General features: G+C 42.7%; 1 protein-coding gene across 3 annotated transcripts in view; it reads right to left on the bottom strand.

Annotated features, from left to right (window-relative positions):
• The window catches only part of LOC144128555 (uncharacterized), a 155,078-nt gene extending 144,243 nt beyond the window's left edge, over window positions 1-10,835 (bottom strand). For all 3 annotated transcript variants that reach the window (XM_077662048.1, XM_077662049.1, XM_077662051.1), the window contains exons 1-2: window positions 10,703-10,835; window positions 6,311-6,628 (exon numbers count right to left, since the gene is read on the bottom strand). In XM_077662048.1, coding sequence (XP_077518174.1) covers window positions 6,311-6,628; window positions 10,703-10,774 — 390 coding nt within the window. In that variant the 5' untranslated portion in view covers window positions 10,775-10,835. The remainder of the gene's footprint in view (window positions 1-6,310; window positions 6,629-10,702) is intronic.
• Window positions 10,836-19,840: the final 9,005 nt, after the last annotated feature.

The following is a 19,840-nucleotide window of genomic DNA, read 5'->3' on the forward strand; positions in this document are numbered from 1 at the left end:
TCAAAGAAGGCAGCCCCCATGATACGGCCCTGTAAATTGTCTATATGCACGAAGAAGGAGCAACAACAAACCAAAAGCACATCCCTGCCCAGCAACCATCTGACAAGCTAAGTTCGCGAACTACTTCCCAGTGAACCGCCATGTTTTAGAGAGACAGAAATGCTGGTAAGATGTGGTTTTTGTCATTGGCTTGGCTACTGTTGGGCAGGAAACAAGGTTTAAGTCGTGCAATATGAAACTTTCAATGCAAACCTTCAAGAGATTCTGAGAAAGTTCCCCTACCGGTCTAACACTGAACTTTGACTTACATTAGATTTATTGAAGTGAAAAATGCCCCAGAAAAATAATTTCATCTGTGCGCAGAGGAGAGCACCATGGTGCAGCAACCAATTCTGAGGCACAGGCCAAGTTTTACAGAGCCAGATGTTAAAGGCTGATTCCTTGGGTTTTGCGTTGTTGTGGTACAGTAGGATCTCGATCGTATGAGCCTCAAGGAGTTACGAAAAATATTTGTGCCGTCCAAAATTTGTACCATACAAAATGAACAAAATTCTCATGCAGCATTTATGCAGATCTATTTTCGGCTGATAGCTTTACTTGCGGCTGCGTGCGACCGCTGATTTCTGAAGTTGGCGCTGTGCTGGTTGAGTGTCATCGCAAACTGCACAAGGTGCATACCATGTGACAGGCGATCGCGGCATTGGCGATGTGCAGGCAGCATGTACTTTTTACTCTAGGGTGCAATCGCAGCTCGCGCCTTCAAGTCAACTGCAGTGGGGAGCAGGTTGTTTGTAACATCTGCATTTCTGCCCACTGTGTACAATGCACCCTGGCCAGTGTATTAATGAATTTGTATCATCCCGAAATCTGTATCAACCGGGACCATATCACTGATATTCTACTGTAGTAGGACTCGGCGTAACAGGAGGGTGGTTATCGTGGAAGGAGGCGAGTGCAACGAGAGCAGAGGAATGCATAACCAGAGGGTGATTGCCACCGGAACCATCTGGAGGGTGGTTACCATGGAAGGAGGAGGGTATGACGAGAGGGTAAGAATGCACAACTAGAGAGGGGTTGCCATAAGCCGCCCCCCTGGAGGTGGTTACCATGAAAGGAGGAGAGAATGGTGAGAGCTGAGCAATGCACAACCAGAGGGTGGCTGCCACAGGAGTCGCCCTCCAGGTGGTCACCGTGGAAAAAGGAGGGAATAGCGAGAGCACAAGAGTGCGCAACCACGAAAGGGGCTGCCATGGGAATCACTTGGAGGATGGTATGGCGAGAGCATTGGAATGCGTGACCGTGACCGAAGGCTAGTTACTGTGGAAGAAGGAGGGCATGGCAAGAATGGGGAATACACAACCAAAGGGTGGCTGCCACGAGAACCATCCAAGATGTGGATACCGTGGAAGGAAGAAGGAAAGTGTGATGAGAATGGAGGAATGTAGCACAGTTTGTCTGCGGCAGTGGCAACGTGCTCCTGGAATGGCCGAAGAACAAGTATGTGTGGAAAAGCATACTAAAAAGAGTGCTTTATAACTACTGTACATATATGCATGCTGCTCTCAAATTGTTTACTTAAATATATTGTGAAGGAAAAATACTTCGACAGCTGTTGCTGAATCTCGTGTTACATAGTGGTAACTGTCCTGTGAGTTTTTTTGGCCTAACACTAGCCAAGCAAATTATTAAACCACATCTTCCTGGCATACCCAAGGTGGACGAACAGCATTTTAAGAAACTCACATAGCCGGTGGCACCTCTGTTCCCTCTAGATAAGTTTGAGCAACTGTATGGGGGAACTGAGCTAGAGCAACAATTAGGCAGTAGTCAAGCGACAATGCTGGCGACACAGGCAAGTCTGCCTTCGATGGCACAGCTCATCACTTGGTTTTTCTGATGAAAGTCGGCACACATTAAAGAACTGGGGGTCAATCAGCCATTGCCACCCATACAATGTACCACCGCTGTGGCGAGCAGTCAATCTCCGTACGCTATTTCACCGCAAGTTCATGAAGGGGCTTCGACAGAAAGCAGCAAAACACATGCGTGTCATGCTTGCATAGAAATTTTCAGGAATAATTTTACAGCTCACATGCTGAAACCAACTGATGCGTGGCATACAGTACATCTGAAAAACATGGAGTCTGAAATGTGCATAGCAGAACACATAACTCATTTCTGGTGTACTTGAAGTATGTGCAACAACCGCTGGGCATCCCATTCCGGGCAGAGGCTTACATTCCTGAATCGAAGATGAGTACACTCCTGGATGGTAATCCAAATAAGCACAATGAGCAGACCACTGAGCGAGAGTTAAATGTCTAGGCCCTAGACTTAGGTCATACCCCAGAAGTGGCCGCGATCCAAACTTTGCTACTGCGCGAACCTCACTGCTACAACCAACAGTGGATGGAGACATATCATGATAACAAACGTATGCAAAAAATATAGAGGGTTGTGAATATTATAAATTTTCAACTAGCAAATCGAATATCCTTCTTTTCGATTCGCTAAATGAATCAAAGAATGCAGGTTTAGTAAACCCTTGGTTCATGCAGAAGAACAGACATTTGTGCGAGTTGATTTTGATTCATTTTAACGAAAATTAATCTGCCTTCATACCAAATATCAGTAGCCATAACTAAAACCCTCATCCCTATGATCAAATGAGATTTGGGGCTAGTTTTTTCGCTGCCGTCATCAGTAGCAAAACTTACTTATGCATACGACATGATGACCATAAACCCTAGACCCCAGGGTTCTGTGCTGGGACCATTACTTTTCCATATCTACATTAATGACTTGCCTGACCACATTAACTCTTCTATTGGATCGTTCGGTGATGACTGCGTAATTCACAGAATGATTTCTTCTATTTCTGACTCCGCCCAACTTCAGTCTGACATTAACAGCATATCCGACTGGTGTAACACCTGGTACATGCGTCTTAACCCTAATAAGTGCAAAGCAATGCGAATTACCCGGAACCCGCTTCCTGTTTCCACTGACCTTTTTGACTACCAGATCTATGGCCTTTCCCTAGAACACGTAACGTCTTACAAATACCTAGGTTTTTCCATTACTAACAATCTGTCCTGGCAAACACATATAAACTTCATTTGTAGCAATGCCAATCGCATGCTTGGATATTTAAGGCGAAATTTACTATGGCACCGTCCTCTTTAAAACTTCTTCTCTATAAATCACTTGTACGCCCAAAACTGGAATATGCATGCTCGGTGTGGGATCCTGGTCTCGAATGTCACACTCAAATGTTGGAGTCTGTGCAAAATCGCTGTGCAAGATTCATACTTCACAACTACTCTCGTTTATTAAGTGTATCAAACATGAAAGCTACTTTGAACCTTCCACTTCTTTCCTGTGTCTCGCTTATCTCTCTTTCACAAAACTTACCATCACAATCACCATCTTAAAGAAATGCTTCTCTCTGAACCTGAATACATTTCATCCCATAAAGATCACCCTCATAAAGTTGGCATCCCCTTTTGCCGCATGAACGCATATTTCCACTCATTTATTCCAAAGACAAGCAACAAATGGAATCACCTGCCCACCTCAATTGCCACAATCACCAACTCTGTTTTGTTCAAATCTGTTCTTGAAGAATACGTTTACTCCCCACTAATCTGAATTTTACCGCGTTATTGTTGTTGTCCCTATTTTTTTTTCCCTCTGTATTGCCGCAATTCCTGTGTTATAATTACATATAGATATTTTTCGTGCATTCCACTCCCTTCTGTAATGCCTCCAGGGGCCTTGAAGGTACTGAAAAAATAAATAAATAAATACTGACTTCCGTGTTGTATGTGTCTTCTAATGAAGACCATTGTAGCATCTTTTGGCACTTATAGACTTAAATCAATGATTTTTAGCATCACCGCTGGCGCCACGTTGTTTTGCATGAATATTCATTTTGTACAAATATTTGCACAGGTAGCAAATAATCACACAGACATTCGGTTTGCATTCAATTCTCTTCTTTCACCACTTGATTCATATTCAATTCAATTTCTAACTGCACTAGTCGTATTCAGTTCAGTAGCAAAGCTAGCCCATTTGTATCTGATTCAGTTTTGAAAAGTACTATTCGCACACCTTAGAGAAATATTTTGTGAGATACGCTGCACATTGAAAACAACTGATCAAGTGCACCCAATGTATCATGCAAAAAAATGCACCGGGTCTATCCAATTTACCCTTAGCTACAGCCTTTGCATTGTAGCAAGGGGCTCCACTAACTAGAGTTTGTGTGCACCTTTTTTAACCAGCACAGAAGAAGTTGCAGGCAGCATGAAGTGAAGTGAAGCGAAGCAAGATAAAGTGATAAAAAGAAAGTGAGAAGTAAGATAAACTGAATTTCTTTCTGAGGCAGTTATAGTATCATTGCACAAAACAGTCATTGACCAAATTCATCTCCAGACATAGCCACATCAGCAGAAAATGCCTATGATATGTTCCAAGACTTCCAGAGCAGTCGCTCCAAGCTCTACGTAAATGACAGGCGTAATTGCTAGAGATAACAGTAGAGCAGTGGTTGTGCATCACATTGAGTATACATCGACACCGATCCGTGATGCAAGCAAAATGCGCACTGCTTTCGCCGGCTTGGCCGACCGGAGGTAAAATCTCGGGATTACGCCCCGTAGGAATGCAAACAAAAAGTTTTCGAAGTAGTTTTCTGATTTCACCAGTGATCTCGTGAGGTCGTCCGTTCATCAACAAAAGCCCAGTATATATCACAGATAGAGTGTGAAAGTATGAAGTGTCATTTCAAAGGCAATATATTTTTAAAACATCACGATAGGTGCGTGTGGGAGTCAACCCATTCCTCCAGATGGGGGTGTCGTGCAGGAGCGCGGCCCATAGAAATGCAACTAAACAGAACTTCATGAAATAATTTTCTACTTCACAGCTTACCACGGAAGTGGCAGTTTTTAATGGTTGAAGAATACTTTAAAAAAGAGTGCGACAAAGTGTGAAAAGACATTTTCAAGCTATCTTTTTCAAATGCCATGTAAATGTGTGTGGTGAACTCTGACATATCCCCGAGAAGTGCTCCACTGGGTGTTTTTCCAAATTGCACAAACATCCCAGGGGTTCAGACATGCTGCCGCGTGAGCTACATTTCCTCCCAAATACTGCCGTTCAAACGCCTAGATAGGTTATCAGTGAAGACAGTCCACTAACAGCATGATAAATGAACCACGCACAGTAGCAGATGTTGGCGCCACTAGACCAACACCACGTTTACAAACATAAGTGACGTTTGCATTCCGTACTGGAGGCAGCTGGGGGCATCGTATGTGCCATTGTCTGCTAGAGCATGCAGTTCACATTTTGCTTACCATGCCGTCCGAGAACTGCTTTTCATGTAGACCTGTCCAGACTGCCTAGTCTGAACAAATGTATCAGTGAAAAAAAATGTAGCTCACATGACAGTACATCAGACACCACAAGGAGCTTGTGTGATTTGAAGAAACATCCACGAGACTAGAGCCAACTTTTGGGGGTATGTCCAGCTTCACAACACACAATTATTATGGCATTTTAGAAAGATGGCTTCAAAACGACGTAGCATACTCTCACAATTTTATTCAAATAACCACCACTATGGGTACTCTGTGAAAAGAGGAAAATACTTCTGAAAGTTTTTTTTTTTACATGTGTTTTTATGAGTCACGTTCCCACCCTCAACTCCCAGTGGCGGGTGACTCTCATGTACACATATCGCAGTGTTTTCAAAATATGTCGCCTTTGAAATGATGTTTGATACTTTCGTGTTCAGTTCTAGGATGCACTTGACTTTTCTTTACGAAGAGGTGCACTGTAAAATCAGAAAACTGCTTTCAAAAGAAAATTTTGGTTTATATATGTATTCCTATAAGCCGTAATCCAAGCTTTCACCCCCACACAGCCCTGGTGTCCATGAGTGACACATACACATATGTTTGTAAACATGGAGTTGGTCTATATGATCTAGCCAGTTGTTATTGCATGATATGAACCAAGAATTCGTTCTCAAAAGCCAAAACTAAAACTGGAACACAGAAAAATATTGTCACATATTAGTCTGAACGTCACCGTCCAACGTGATCAATACTGTGGCTGCAATGGTTATAGCGCCACCACACGCCATGAAGCAAAACAAAACCTCATTCCAGTGCTGGTTTAGCAGTAATGCAAATCACGTAAACCGGTTCAGTGCTAATGACAGTGCCCCCGGTATTCCCCATGTGTCCAAACAGGAAAGCCAGACTTGGGCTCAAGCCAAAGCCTCCCGAGTGCCCACCGAGTGGAAGGATGGCTGCTGCAGGCCGCTACACCCTGGCGGGGCATCGTCACTCCGGCGGCGGCGGCGCTTGCGGCTGATACCTACAGCATCGTCCTGTGGCTGCATCAAGGGGGGCAGGGGTGCCACGGCCACGGCAGTTGGTGCACCCTGGGGCTCGTGCAAGTCAGCAAAGATGGCATCGATCTCGAAACCGGGGTCATTCAGCTGCCGCAGAATTTCTTCTTCTTCGTCGATGCCCAGACCATGAAGATCTGTGTGCGTCAACTCCTGCAGAACATCCCCCTGTGGCTCCACCAGCACGTTGGGCCCACTGTCCTGCAGGCATAACCACAAGAAAGGCATTGGCAAGCGAAACCTGGAAACCGCGGCATGCCCAGCGACCAAGAACCTCCGGGATCGGCCCGAGGCATATTAGCACGCGCCTTTTCTTTCTACCTTTGCTCTCCTATCCTTTAACTCTCCTACTTTCAGCACGCGGCAGCGAGCGTGGCTCGGCTTGAGCCAGTAGGCAGGCCCGTGCACTTTCCTTTTCTTTCTTCCTATCAGCAACAGCAGCAGCAAGAGCACAGCTTAATGTTAGCTATAACATATATTTCATTTTGCTTCAATTTGACAATTAGACTCTAGTTAAGTTTTTCTTAAAAGATCAGTTTCATCCTTTTTTGAAGCCTTTTTGCAGTTGCATTCATAGACCTGTTCATAGAGCAGTTTCTGTAGAGACACAAGTGAGCAGAACACATAAATGGTATCTTGGTGTTAAAGAAATTTTACAATTTTAATCACAAAGCATTGTTTAATAGATCAATATTCCAAAGTACAGCCAGCTTTGATCCTCTTCAAACAAAGAGTGCAGGCTTGCAGCCAATGTGCAAACAATGAGCCTGAACTGTTCTTGAACGCAAATGCACAGTTTAATGTCTCTAGTTTCGATGTCCTGCAAATGGCCAGTGCCTCCAGGTACAGCCTACTACTCAAATAACTGCAGTTATTGAACAGAAAGGAGAAAAGGAAAATCATCACGTGCAAATACCTTCACAGCCAAGAATCCAAAAGCGATATTTTCCAGCTTGACAAAACCATTAACACATTCCTGACAATGTTGCTGCAACAGGACTTAATACATTAAAAAGGCCAAATTTATCAAACCATTCGTCTTTGTGTATCAATGGTTTTTATTGATTCATGGCGGATCACCTAGGCATTTGTGAGGTATGGCAGTAAAGTGGCTCAATATTTTCTTTATTTATTCATTTTATTTATCTTACTTATTTATTCAATTACTGAAAACCTAGTACAGGTCCAAGCAGGGTGGGTAAAAGGAAAACAAATGTAAACAATGTTAATAAAACATCAAAGTGTGGCGAAAGGCAATAAAGAATCATTCCAGTCAGAGCGTGAGGAAAAAATGAAGACTCGAATAAATCTGTTTGTGCAAAACATGGTGTCAGTGAATTAGGATGATGGTGGTGACTATGCCTTAATGTTGAAGGTGACAAGTAAGGTGAAGGGTTAATTCTTAGACTTTTATTCTAAAGCAGAAAAAAAAAAATTGCAAACCTAAATTTTTCCTTCATTGTTTGGGGCACTGAGTGCCATTAGCATGCATTATTTCCGAGGGTTAGTAATACGGAGAAAAATAAACCTTACAGCATTCCTCTGAACAGAAAGCAACAGTTGAAACAGTAACAACAGTGGCATCACTTTTCTGACTCGGGGTCCTGAATAATCGCCATCACTCAGTGCTTCACTACCCATGAGTGAGTAATATTACACTAACAAAACTAAACCACTGCATACTGCCGCGTATAAGATAACTCCCCCTCCGAGAACAGCCATCTGAAAACTGGGGCGTTGACTAGCTATATGCAGAGTTGACCTATCTGAGGGGACTAAGGTAGTTTTGGCCGAGCCGCAGGCAGATGCTCCTGTTCCCAGGAATTGCATGGAGCTCCAAGTGTAAAATAAAAAAAATATTTGTGTAACAAACGGTTTTACTATGAAAATTCTAACTGTGTGCCGTTTTCCCAGCTCGCTCACGCTGGCGGTCGGTTTACATGATGTGCGGTAGACTGTGCAAGAGCAAACTTCCAGTAACATCCAGAGCATGCACTGCTGAAACTATAGGACCGTTGTCAGTTTCACTTGCCACTAATGAGCCAGCTGCACGAAAGTATAGAAGGCAGGAAGCAGCGCTGTTTTATCTCCTATGATCTCCACTTGCTTCCGACTCCTGGCTTTGTGATTGCATTGTTACGTGCTTTTTGCTTTTTGTATTGGGATGCGTCCACTACGATGTCATTCCATACAATTTAGGTGGGGAGGGGGTGTAGGCCACGGCTTTTATTAGGAATCAACTTTTTCAGTCGGTGAAAGCTGCGGGTTGAGGTTGACTTAACTCGAAGTCGACTTGTATACGACGATAAATGATAACAGCTTTTCCTTGCATAAATAAAATTTGTAAATGCACTGAAAGAAATATCTGAAAGAGCTGCTTAATTAATGAAAACCGAAAAGACTCAGTAAGGTGTTGATTACTGTGACTTGAAAAGTACATGAGATCCCTCAAAACTGACTTTAACTCTGATATCTGCACAATAAATTAAATACGTACACCAGTTATCACTGAATTTCATGCACAAATTTCAGAAATAATTTTAACACCCAATTTTGCACGATAAGCTTTCATGATTTTTGAGTCCTGTGTATATAACTTTCACCCAGGACCTTATCTTGATGAAGCATGGCTCTTATTAGCACACAACACAACGTGCCAGTGAAATAACCAATTATTTATATATTAGATAACGAGGCTATGCTCCCACATACAATGCTTCAAATAGCACTCTGATTACACTGTAGCGCCACCTTGGAGCGCCCTGTAATGGCACGAGCGAAGAGCCTGAAGCCAATGAGAACGCTGGAGACGCCTTGCTGGCACGACAGCCTATGCTACACTCTGGGGCACTCTCAAATAAATGTGGCCGCACCACATCTGGATCCTTTGTGCACCACAACACTATGTACGTCCTCCCACATGTTAGAGGATAATTTCACTGCCAAAGGAGTGCGCATCATGGAAGCCGCTTTCCGTACGCTTTGGAACATCCACGCATGTACCTGCTACCACTGGAAATGTGTAAATGGAAGCGGCCAAGTTACCGTGGCACAAAGAACAGAGAGGTCCCACATTGTTTAACAACTTTCTTCCTATTTCAAGGCACCTTGTGCATGTAGGCCACAACCTCAGGTTTTCCCATTCTCCGTTATGAGACTGATGGCCCAGGTCACCATTTTCATGTCTGCTTTTCCTCCTTCTTCAGAAGCATCTCTACGACTGTTGTGTGCACCCTGTGGGGAAATCTAGCTGACAGAAGCCTCTTGACTTGTTCCTGAAAGCTTGTCTGCACAGCATGAACACATCATTCCTTCAATGCAGATGCTAACCACAGGGACTAAATATTACAGATAAAAAAATAGAGGTAGTGGGGAGAACACCATGAACCCAGAACAATGCTTGCTGGTGAACAATGCCAGAACATCTACAAGGAACTGCTGATCCAAAAATTTGCACACGGTCATGTAAAACGAAATCAGCCAAAACGAAGGCATTTCCTGCCAAAGCTGTTCTTTTTCAAGACTGCAAGCATACGTCACACCAGGACACTTGCACGTAGCTCCTATACAAGCCAACATTGCCTGTCCCTTCAGGGCACCCTGTGTACACTGCATTGCCAACCTCAATTGCAGAAGTCAGCACCTCTGCATCTGTGTTTTTTCATTCTAAAAAGGAAGTCAAAGAAGCAACTATGCAAGACAAATACTAAGAACTTGTACTCATCCGACAAATAAGAACTAGCACTCATCTGAAAGCAAAAACTTTGTCCTCTACATTATTTTTAGGAAGGCTTGGTTACAGGCTGGTTTGTATAGAATGGGAAAAACACTCACAGCAAATTAACTTTGTAGTTTTAAGAACTGAGAAAACAAAACACTGAACTTCCAAAAACATAACTAGAAAAGGCTGGAAACTAATTTGAACCAACTATATTGCTATATTTTTCAAAAGATTCTTTTTGACAAGGCATGTATTCTAGTCAGCATGTCACATCTTTTGCACATATCCTTGGTACTGATTTAAATATGAGCATCTACACTAAACTGTAGCGATGGGTGTCAGTGCCATCAGTTTTATTCCTGATAATCCATATTGTTTAAAATAAACATAAGCAGACTGTTCCCAACAGTCGGCTGACTGCCAGACAGTTTCTGCCTTCATGACCCTCCTAATGCTATCGCATTAAAAGGGCCCAAATTAATAATGACATGGGCTGCACACCCAAAAGCAGGTGGCCAAAAGCCCAGCTGCTGGTGAGCAGTGGTCTGAGTTACCAGGCATGAGAGGTCGACCATCTTGCCGTCAGTGTTGGGGCACCAGAGCAGGTCGTCCTCTATGAACGGCATTGCAGGCGGCTCCTCCCTGGCAGCCACGGTCACACGCTCTTGCCACCCAACGCGCCAGCCACCCTGCAACATATCGAGGACGGCACAGTCAGGTGGGCCTTTCTCATGGGACTTGGCGGGGACACAATCAAAAGAAGCTCATATCTCACATTCTGGTCCCAGCTTTATAAAGAGCCATTCAAAAATCATTTCAGTTAGTAACCCTTGCACTAAGTAGTGCAACACTTGTGTGTTTTTAAAGAAAGGAATCAAGGTTTTCCAATTAAATGGCTACAATCATGAATTATGATTCTGAGTTTGCTTTCTGTGATAAAATATCACAATGCCTTGTATGGCTAAGATAGTAATGCTTCATACTAGAGATGTTATGACCATTTAGCAACAAAACAGTCAACCTTGCAATGCATGACCACATTGCATGTGAGTGGCATGCATTTCAGCCAGAAAAACATGGCTGCCATAGTTTTCGTATTTTCTGATAGCCATACTTTCTCTGCCCAGCCAGGCCCAGCGATTTCATTTAACTACACTGGCAATCTTACTTTCATGAATCCAGTGCAGATTATTCAGCTTAATGAAACAAAAACAAACTAACACTCAGATTCACTGTTTGCTGCACAGTGAGTTTTGTTCAGACAAAATTACAAACACGATCACAGATAATGCACCTAATGCATGGTGCATGTCTGTAACGTGCTCGAACAGCCAAGCGATGATAGAACGAGAAGACAAAAGATGTGGAGAAAGCAAGGTGCGCCAAAACGTAGCGTTCTTCATGAGCCACCAAGGAAAGAGCTCAAAATGTGCATTTTCACTATTACCATCTAATTTTAATCAGCCTGTCACTGTAATACAGTTGCAATTAGCAGCCTGCAAACCACATCTTTAGATTCTGATAAGGCTGAACTTTACAGAGATAGTAATTGAGACCACATAGGTTCATTTTTTTCTAGTTAATACGAGGGCTCAAATTGCAGGCTCTATTTGAAATTTCTGCTCAAAAACTCCAAGCTTCAATCTCTATGCGGATTCTGCATTAAAAGTTGGTCTTAGAGCATAACTGGTGCATGGTGAGCAACACCGGCCTACACAGCTACAGCAGCAGCATCTACATCACTGGTAGCAACATTCATGTGGGCATTGCTTCACCCACTGTCCTGCATTTCTGGTTCATGGCAATGGTAGTATGCAATGGAAGCTTTCAGGAACATTTGTGGTCAAGGTAGCCTCTCTACTCTTTGTGGTCAAGCTGCCTGAAACCTTTGCTAAACATTTCAAGTTTAGCAAAACAAGAAAAAGAAAGGCCTCAAGCAGGATCACATAAAACATGGTGCTGAAAATACCAGAAATTTGCTAGCTAGAAGCATTTAAGGGCATCATTACCATCAGAAGCCAAAAGTGTTTAATAACATCAAAACTGTCATAGATATATGTCACACAGGCATCACAAATATTTCTAATATTCAGGACGCTGACACCCCAATTTTGTGCCTCAGCAGCAAAACAAATATCGGGATTCTGCAAGTATTTAGCCATACAGTAGAACCCTGCTGTTACGTTCTTGATTGCTGCATTTTCCCGGCTGCAACATTCTTCGTGTGCCAGTCCCACTCAAGCTCTCAAATCCATATAATGGAAACTTGGCTGTCACATCACAACTGTGCCAGCTTTCCCACACAGTACGCCATGAATGTCGCCTCATGATTGCTTTACCATGTGCTGACATTTTGATAGCCTCTAGCGGGAGAGAGTTTTCGGAGGTGGGGAAGTGTGTACCATATGTGACCCACCTCGCCAAAGCTGTCTTTTTTGTTCATCTTGCTTTGCTTTTCAATATATAGCGTCATCAGTCAGAATATTAATGAACTAACTTTTCGTAACAAGGATATTTATGTGCTGTTTTTACCACATATTTATCAAGGGTTCCGCAAGGATTGGAGGCAAGATTTTTCATTTTTTGGTGTTGAGCAACGAAATATGACATGTTTGTGGGGAGTCCGCTGAATGCTAAATACAAATTTCGTTGAAATATCTTCAGTGGTCTTGGCATTATAAATTTTTATATGCTTCATTGCTATGCTAAATTTTAAAAAAGCTTGGCGTGACAACAAAATGTGGTAGGAGGCTGCAGTCATTCTTAAGCTTCACCCAAAGGAATGGCTGTTGCAGTGACATTCGATCTGAAAATATTTTTATCAGTGATTTTACTTACACAGAATGTTATACCTATGTTTGCATAATGCACTCAGTATCATCATATAAAATTAGTGACAGAGTGAAAAAAATGAGAAAAAAATTCAGAAATATAGAGCCGTCACTGCATAAAAAAAAATTTCAACAGAATGCAACAAACTGTATGAAAATCCATGACGCCATTGTTACGCTACACTTTCTGCTAGGAAGGCAATGGGGTCAAAAAAATATTTTTGAAAAACTGGCACTTTAATGGAGATTTCAGCCAGTTTTTTGCTACCTGGGGAAACAAAAATATTTTTGGAAGCCATGGCTTCTGGGCTGTTTTTGAGGAAAATTCTTCAGGATGAGATTAAAAAGATGTTAGAGATACCAAATGTGATGTTTTTTAAAATCAATTTTTATTTTAGATTTTTCACAACTTGATCTCTGCACCCTCCTTCAAATATTGGTTGCTGAAGTCTATTTCATAGTTGTTTTTACGTAGGTTGAGTAAAAAAGGCTCTATTTGTACACATGACAGGTATTTTTTGTTGCTGTTTTAGAAGTTGGTGGTGGCTGCAGCTGGTGGTTGTGACAATGTCTATGCACCTTGGTTGTGATGGGATTGGGCTTCAACACAAAGGTATATAACAAAGGGATGTGTTGATACAGTGTGTGTATTTGAATTAGCGGCATTGGCCGTACGCACTCGGAACGGTCTCACACCTTTCTTACCTCTTTCCTATTTAGCTTCTTTCTTTCTTATTGTAGAACCAATCCCATCACTGTTTACATAATGAGCTTGTTACAAATCATGTCTCCATTCAGTTTGTATGGGTATTACAGCTCATTCATGTTATTATTTCTGCATCGTGGTCAGGACTTAATGCTTTGGCAAATGTTTTGTTGGCCTATGCCGTGCTCTGCAGATCCTCCTGATATCCCTCACTCGGCTGTGCAATGCATTGTAGACAATAAGTATGCACTAGGTTCAAAACAGCACGCAGTGTCACCTGGTGCTCACCTGGTGCACGCATACTTGTGAAGGAATTAAAAGCGACTGAAGTGTTCATTTGTCTCACATTGTCACCGAAAATGTATCTCAAACAAATGTATCTCTATAAAAGCTTGTTGACTAATTTGAGCTGTGATTCGAATACCTACTGTAAATGCATGTGGCATCGTTCTCATAAATGACTGATGTATTCTGCGATGCCATGATTATGCTTTTATAAATACAAGGGTGCTCCTCTGTTACCCAGGTGACTTGAGACCTGTATTAGAAATGCCTCTCACTGAATTTCACGCATTAAAGTGATAGCTTTATGCGGTATGTATGCATAGTTCACTACGTTGGATGCTGAATGTCCTGTGGGCAGGGTAAGCACAGCTGCAGGGCAGGGGTAGGCAGGTACACTGAATGAATGGGAAGACAGATGGATAAAAATGAGCAAACATGGGGACCGGGAAGCCAAACAGAAAGTGAGACTGACTAGTCATTCTTTACACATACAGAGCACACGGTGCACATCAGTCCTCAACGTTTATGGTTTATGAGGGTTTAACGTCTCAAAGTGACTCAGGCTATGAGGGACACCGTAGTGAAGGGCTCCGGAAATTTCGACCATCTGGAGTTCTTTAATGTGCACTGACATCACACAGTACATGGGCTTTTAGCATTTCGTCTCAATCGGAATGCGACTGCCACAGCTATACTCTGTTTCAAACATCAATGTGCAACGCTGTCAAAGCTAGCGCTCTTGCGCTGCCTGCATCCGCGACCAAAAAGTAGTGTGTTATTTCTGGTGAGCGAAACATAGCAAATGTTTTGCCAGTAGGCTTACCACATGACACATTTGTCACGATCTTGATTAAATGCACTGTTACTGCTGACAACACGCTGTCGCTTTCTCGTGTCTTAGACCGCTTGGGCACAGAACAAGCGTGAAGTAACACGCCTCACTTTATTCTCCCGTTCGGACTACTTCCGTACCTTTCACAGCGTCACACCTGATGTATGAAACGGAGTATAGGATCAGTCCTAGATGTTCAAAAACATTTTACTGTGCAAATGACAGAGTATCAAGCCCACTTATGAGCAATACAAAGCGTGTTTCTAACATGCAGCGAAAAAAAAATGCTTATAAATATGCGACCCCAACAGTGCAATCATGTTTTTGGGGCATGAATACCTCTGGCACAACTTTCCCTCCCGCACACGCCTGTCAACACCCTCACGTCGCTCACGTCTCCTCAGCTACCTCAGACCCACCAGCCACATTTCACATACAATTTGTCAACATTTACAGAGATGGCATTGGCTCCGAACCTTCGAAAAGTGTCTCCCACATTTAGCGCGCACATAATATTGACAGCATGCTGGCCTTACATTCCACTGGTGTTTGAGTGCTACCGTGTTCGACGGCTTGCGGAGCATCTGCATCTATGCCGACGCCACGCATGCTTACGAGCTGCATGAATTTTGTTGCGGTTTATAGTGCAGTTCCAACACCATTGCAAAGCGAGCACCACAGATGCAAAAACTAAACTATGCCGCGGCAAGCGACACGCAAGCAGCGCTGTGCGAGAGATGTGGTTACGCGTTTTATGTCATTCGTTTTTTTTTTACCCTTTTCAGTTTAAAAGACGAAATATGTAAAGTTGACAGAGGACTGTGCAATCAAAGCGGCCTACACGAAAACAGCGCACAAGCGCATATCTGCCGCAACTTCTCCCGATCCGCGCGCACCCACCTCGCTGCTGCCTCCCTTCCGACAGACAGCTGATCAGGCAAGACGGAGAACAATCGCAAGGCGTTTCCGACGCTCAAATGATTAAGAGAGCCACGAAGCCTAATAAATTCCAAAGGAGCATATGTTGAGCTTACAAGAAAACAAAATGGGCGTGGTCTTCTGCGGTCCCGTGAAACACAGGACAGACTAGTGGGACATTTTAATTTAAATTTCCATGTTGCTGGTGCCAACTACAAGAATTCATTCGATTTTTCAAGAACAACGCATGGCGAACAAAGTTGCCGTGCACTTGAACAGGAAGGCTGAACTGAGGACCCCCCTCTGAACCTGCACCAAAACTTTGGCGGATATACCTTTTCAGCCTGTGGTGGACAGCATGAGTTTGAACTGCAGTTCAAGATTGTAATTTACAGCTACAGACTGCATCTTTTTTCAATTCGGATGAGTCAGACATCAACGTTACTAGTGCTACACTCGACAGACTATTTAGTTGGTTATTCATCAGTTGCTTACCGTCTCTCTGACAACCTGTGTACATGTGAACTCCACAGAGCGTCCGAATTAACCAAAGCACGGCAGTATTCCTCCGAACTAACGATTGTTTCACAGTGCATAATAGTACATATGTTTGGTGGGACCAGACAGGCTGTCCGGATTATCCAGTCTTTAAAATTAACGGGGACTGACTTGCCAAAGTTTTACGTATTACAATGTATTCAAGCATTCATAGAAGACATATAACTTAGCACAAGTAATCCTCAGCGAAATCTAGATGTTCATGCGGAGACTAGAGCTCACGCACAGCACCTCGTTTCTGAACACAGGTCACTGCTGGAGGCCTTCCCATTCCATCCATGTGTTCATTTCTGGACATAAATCCTGCCTTGAATCAGACTTCCCTGATTGCAATGGCACTATGTCAGTGGCCCGATCACTTTTTACTGCCTCCAGACAAATGACGCTGGAGTATTCGTAAGGGCAAAAAGCATGTCACCACATGATGTTCCAAGATAAGTTTGCTTGTGTCTGCGCCACTGCTGCGACTGAGTAAAGTTTGAAAATGAAAGATGTGTAACAGGCTGGTTGTGGACACAATTATTTACCACAAGTTTTTAAATTTCTTTCGGCTCCTAGAAAAACCTGAAACACTAAAACAACAAATTAACTGCAACCTACCAAGGCGACTGCCACTGCATTTAATTATACAGGATAAATTCAAACAGCCTTATTGTAATGGCTATTTGTCTATTAAAAGAAATCAAACATGAGCAAAAATTTCCTTTCAGACAAAAGCGGAATACTCTAAAAAATGTGCCATGAAGACAGCGAAGTACATGGTGGGAAAGCACACTTTGGGCTAATAACAACAAGCAGGAGAGGCATGAACATTTTGGTCTTCACTTATTTAGGTAAGGGGGGGGGGGGGGGGGGGGGGGGGGGGGGGGGCATAAATTTTATGGGCTTTGAAAATAAATCTTATTTTGTAAAGTTCTTGTGTTATAATATAGCTCTAGAGAAATGCGTCTATGCCTCTTTAGAGGTACAGACCATTTCATGTTTCCTTCCAAGGTTAACATAACATAGCTACCTAGATGTTCTCAAACAAGCAAAGATGGTCAATCATGTATTATTTTCACTGTGGCCTCAGTCCCATGCAGACACTCATCAAGCTTCAACAGCACCTCGGGAATGATCCTTCATTTAATACGACGATTTTCAAGTGTCTCCAGTGATTCCAAAGGGGACACTTGTAAACCATAGATGAAGAATGCAGCAGATATCTTCAATCCTCAACCGATGATACAAATGCTGATGCCATTTAGTAATGCATTGGTTTGGGCTAGCTCATAGTTATGTATTTTGAAGACTGCGCAAAATGGAAGAATGCAGATGGAGCACTAAAACAAGATGGCCGGAGCCGCTTACAACTGAGTTTTATTGTTGAGGTGGAATCGTGACATGGCTCGGTTGTCTCATTAAAGGCACACATGCAGAGTCATAGACAAAAGTATGCAGGATGAGGATTCACAGAAAAAATTTATTGTGGTGCGGTTAGTAGCAGCAGGTGAATGAAATGCATAGAACCATGATGAGACAGGTGTGTTCCATCTGCTAGAATACCATCTGACTGGCTAGCAAGGCAACGCAGAAATAAATTTTTTCCCACCAATCCTCATCCCGCAAACTTTTGTCCATGACTGTACAAAGAATAAGTCACAGTTGTAAGTGACACCAATCTTGTCACTTTTTGTGTGACTTTTATGTGCCCTGTATATACTTGTTCTCTTTTGCATCACCTTCAAAATGTGTTACTGCCATCGAGAAACTACTGATAATGATTCATTCTAATGGCGTAAGCTCACCTGTGGACAAAAAGCACCATGGCACAAGGTGTTTCGTCTACACGAGGTGGGGTCAAAGAAACATTCTCCAAGCACTTCACCTGAGGGAAGCTGAGCACCAGCCTGGGGAGAGCTAGTACTCATTGGAAACCAGTGGGCACTGGGGATCAAACCCCACACCTCCCACATATGAGGCAGATGCTCAAACCACTAGACAACCGCTACAATCATACCATTCAGGAATTCATGCGAGAAGAACTAAACCGAAAACAACTGTAAAGAGGCTCATGGATACTTTCGACATTTCAAAAACATCAGCTTTAAGCATCCTATATGAAATCTCAACGTCGCAATGAAATCAGCTCTCCATGGGTTCCCCATATCTTGAAATCTAAACAAAAGACTGCATGAGTTGACATTTGCCTCAGGTTTCTGCATTTGTATGATGATATAAAATAACCAAACTTCAGTACAATTGTTACTGGTGACAAAGCATGTTTTTGTAGAATGAATCCAGAAACTGAGCAACAATCAATGTTGTGAACCAAGAAGGCAGGCTTGCCTGATGCCTGAAAAGCTGAGACTATCGCATTTGCCCACTGAGTTGATTCTTTTACATCATGCATGACAACATGCCTTCCAGATTAAGCGATAATCACCTTTCTCTCCACTGTATCTTTAGCATCCAATTGCTGGAGCTATTGTCATATATTACCTGGATCTTGCTGCTGGTGACTTTTGGCTCATGCCACATATGTGAAACGCTTTCTCTGAAGCAAATTGTTTTATCGACAGAAATCAAGTAACTGCTCCCACAAACAGTGAGTTGCAAAGTTTATTAAAGAGCGATTTTGTAATATCTTTTGAAAGATGGATCCATCGCATTGATGGTGGTTATGTCAAGAAATGTTGAATAAGTCATTTTCTTTTGGTGCAATTCAAATGTGTCAAATCCAATTTGAATTCTGCTAAAATTCAATTTTAAGGCAGTGAAAGGCTCTGACAGTCTGATGTTGGTCAGATATATACCAGTCTTTGAATGATAAAATAATTGCACTATTAATTACCCTTTGATCAACATCCAAAATTAAAAAAAAAGAGAAACATTCCCCTATGCAAGTTTTTGGGTTTGGTGGCTGTTGGCTTCCTTAATTCGTAATATTGTTATGGGGAGGCCTCCACAAACAATCGTGCAGCACAGAGAGGTACTCTACGACCTGAGGCTTTGCGAACGCTCACGCACACGCTCAGCGGCGTCGTCTTCAATTCTCTGTCAGCGGGTAGCACTGTTATCAATATATAGTTAATGTATAAGTCAATGTATAGATGTAGGTTTCATATATTGAAGACATACAGAATGACAACTGCACAGGATAGATATCTAGAGCCTAAGGTAAGCAGCGATTCCTGCTTACTGGCAGTAATGTGAATGCCAGACTAATCTATGCCTTCTGAAATTTAGAACTGGAATCTGGTGGTTCCAGCAGTGTTGGTTCCAACAGTTTTGGGTTATTAGCACAATCCCAACAGCTGCTGGGACCAATAGCTGTTGGAACCTATGCTAAAATATCAGTAACCTTGCAGGACCACGCAGATATTGCCTATAGTGAGAGCACACGTACAGCTTCAAACTCCTCTCGGCAAGCAGTGACAAGAACAACAAACCGAAACACGTATATAACTTGCATGTAGAACTTCCGCTGAGGGTGTACTATAGTGGTGTCAGTGAGGAATGGCTAATGGGCAAAGTTTTCCCATCATATACAGACACTCTTTATGCAATTTATATAGGGCAC

This window comes from Amblyomma americanum, chromosome 4 (assembly GCF_052857255.1).
Source record: "Amblyomma americanum isolate KBUSLIRL-KWMA chromosome 4, ASM5285725v1, whole genome shotgun sequence".
NCBI classification, from domain to species: Eukaryota; Metazoa; Arthropoda; class Arachnida; order Ixodida; family Ixodidae; genus Amblyomma; species Amblyomma americanum.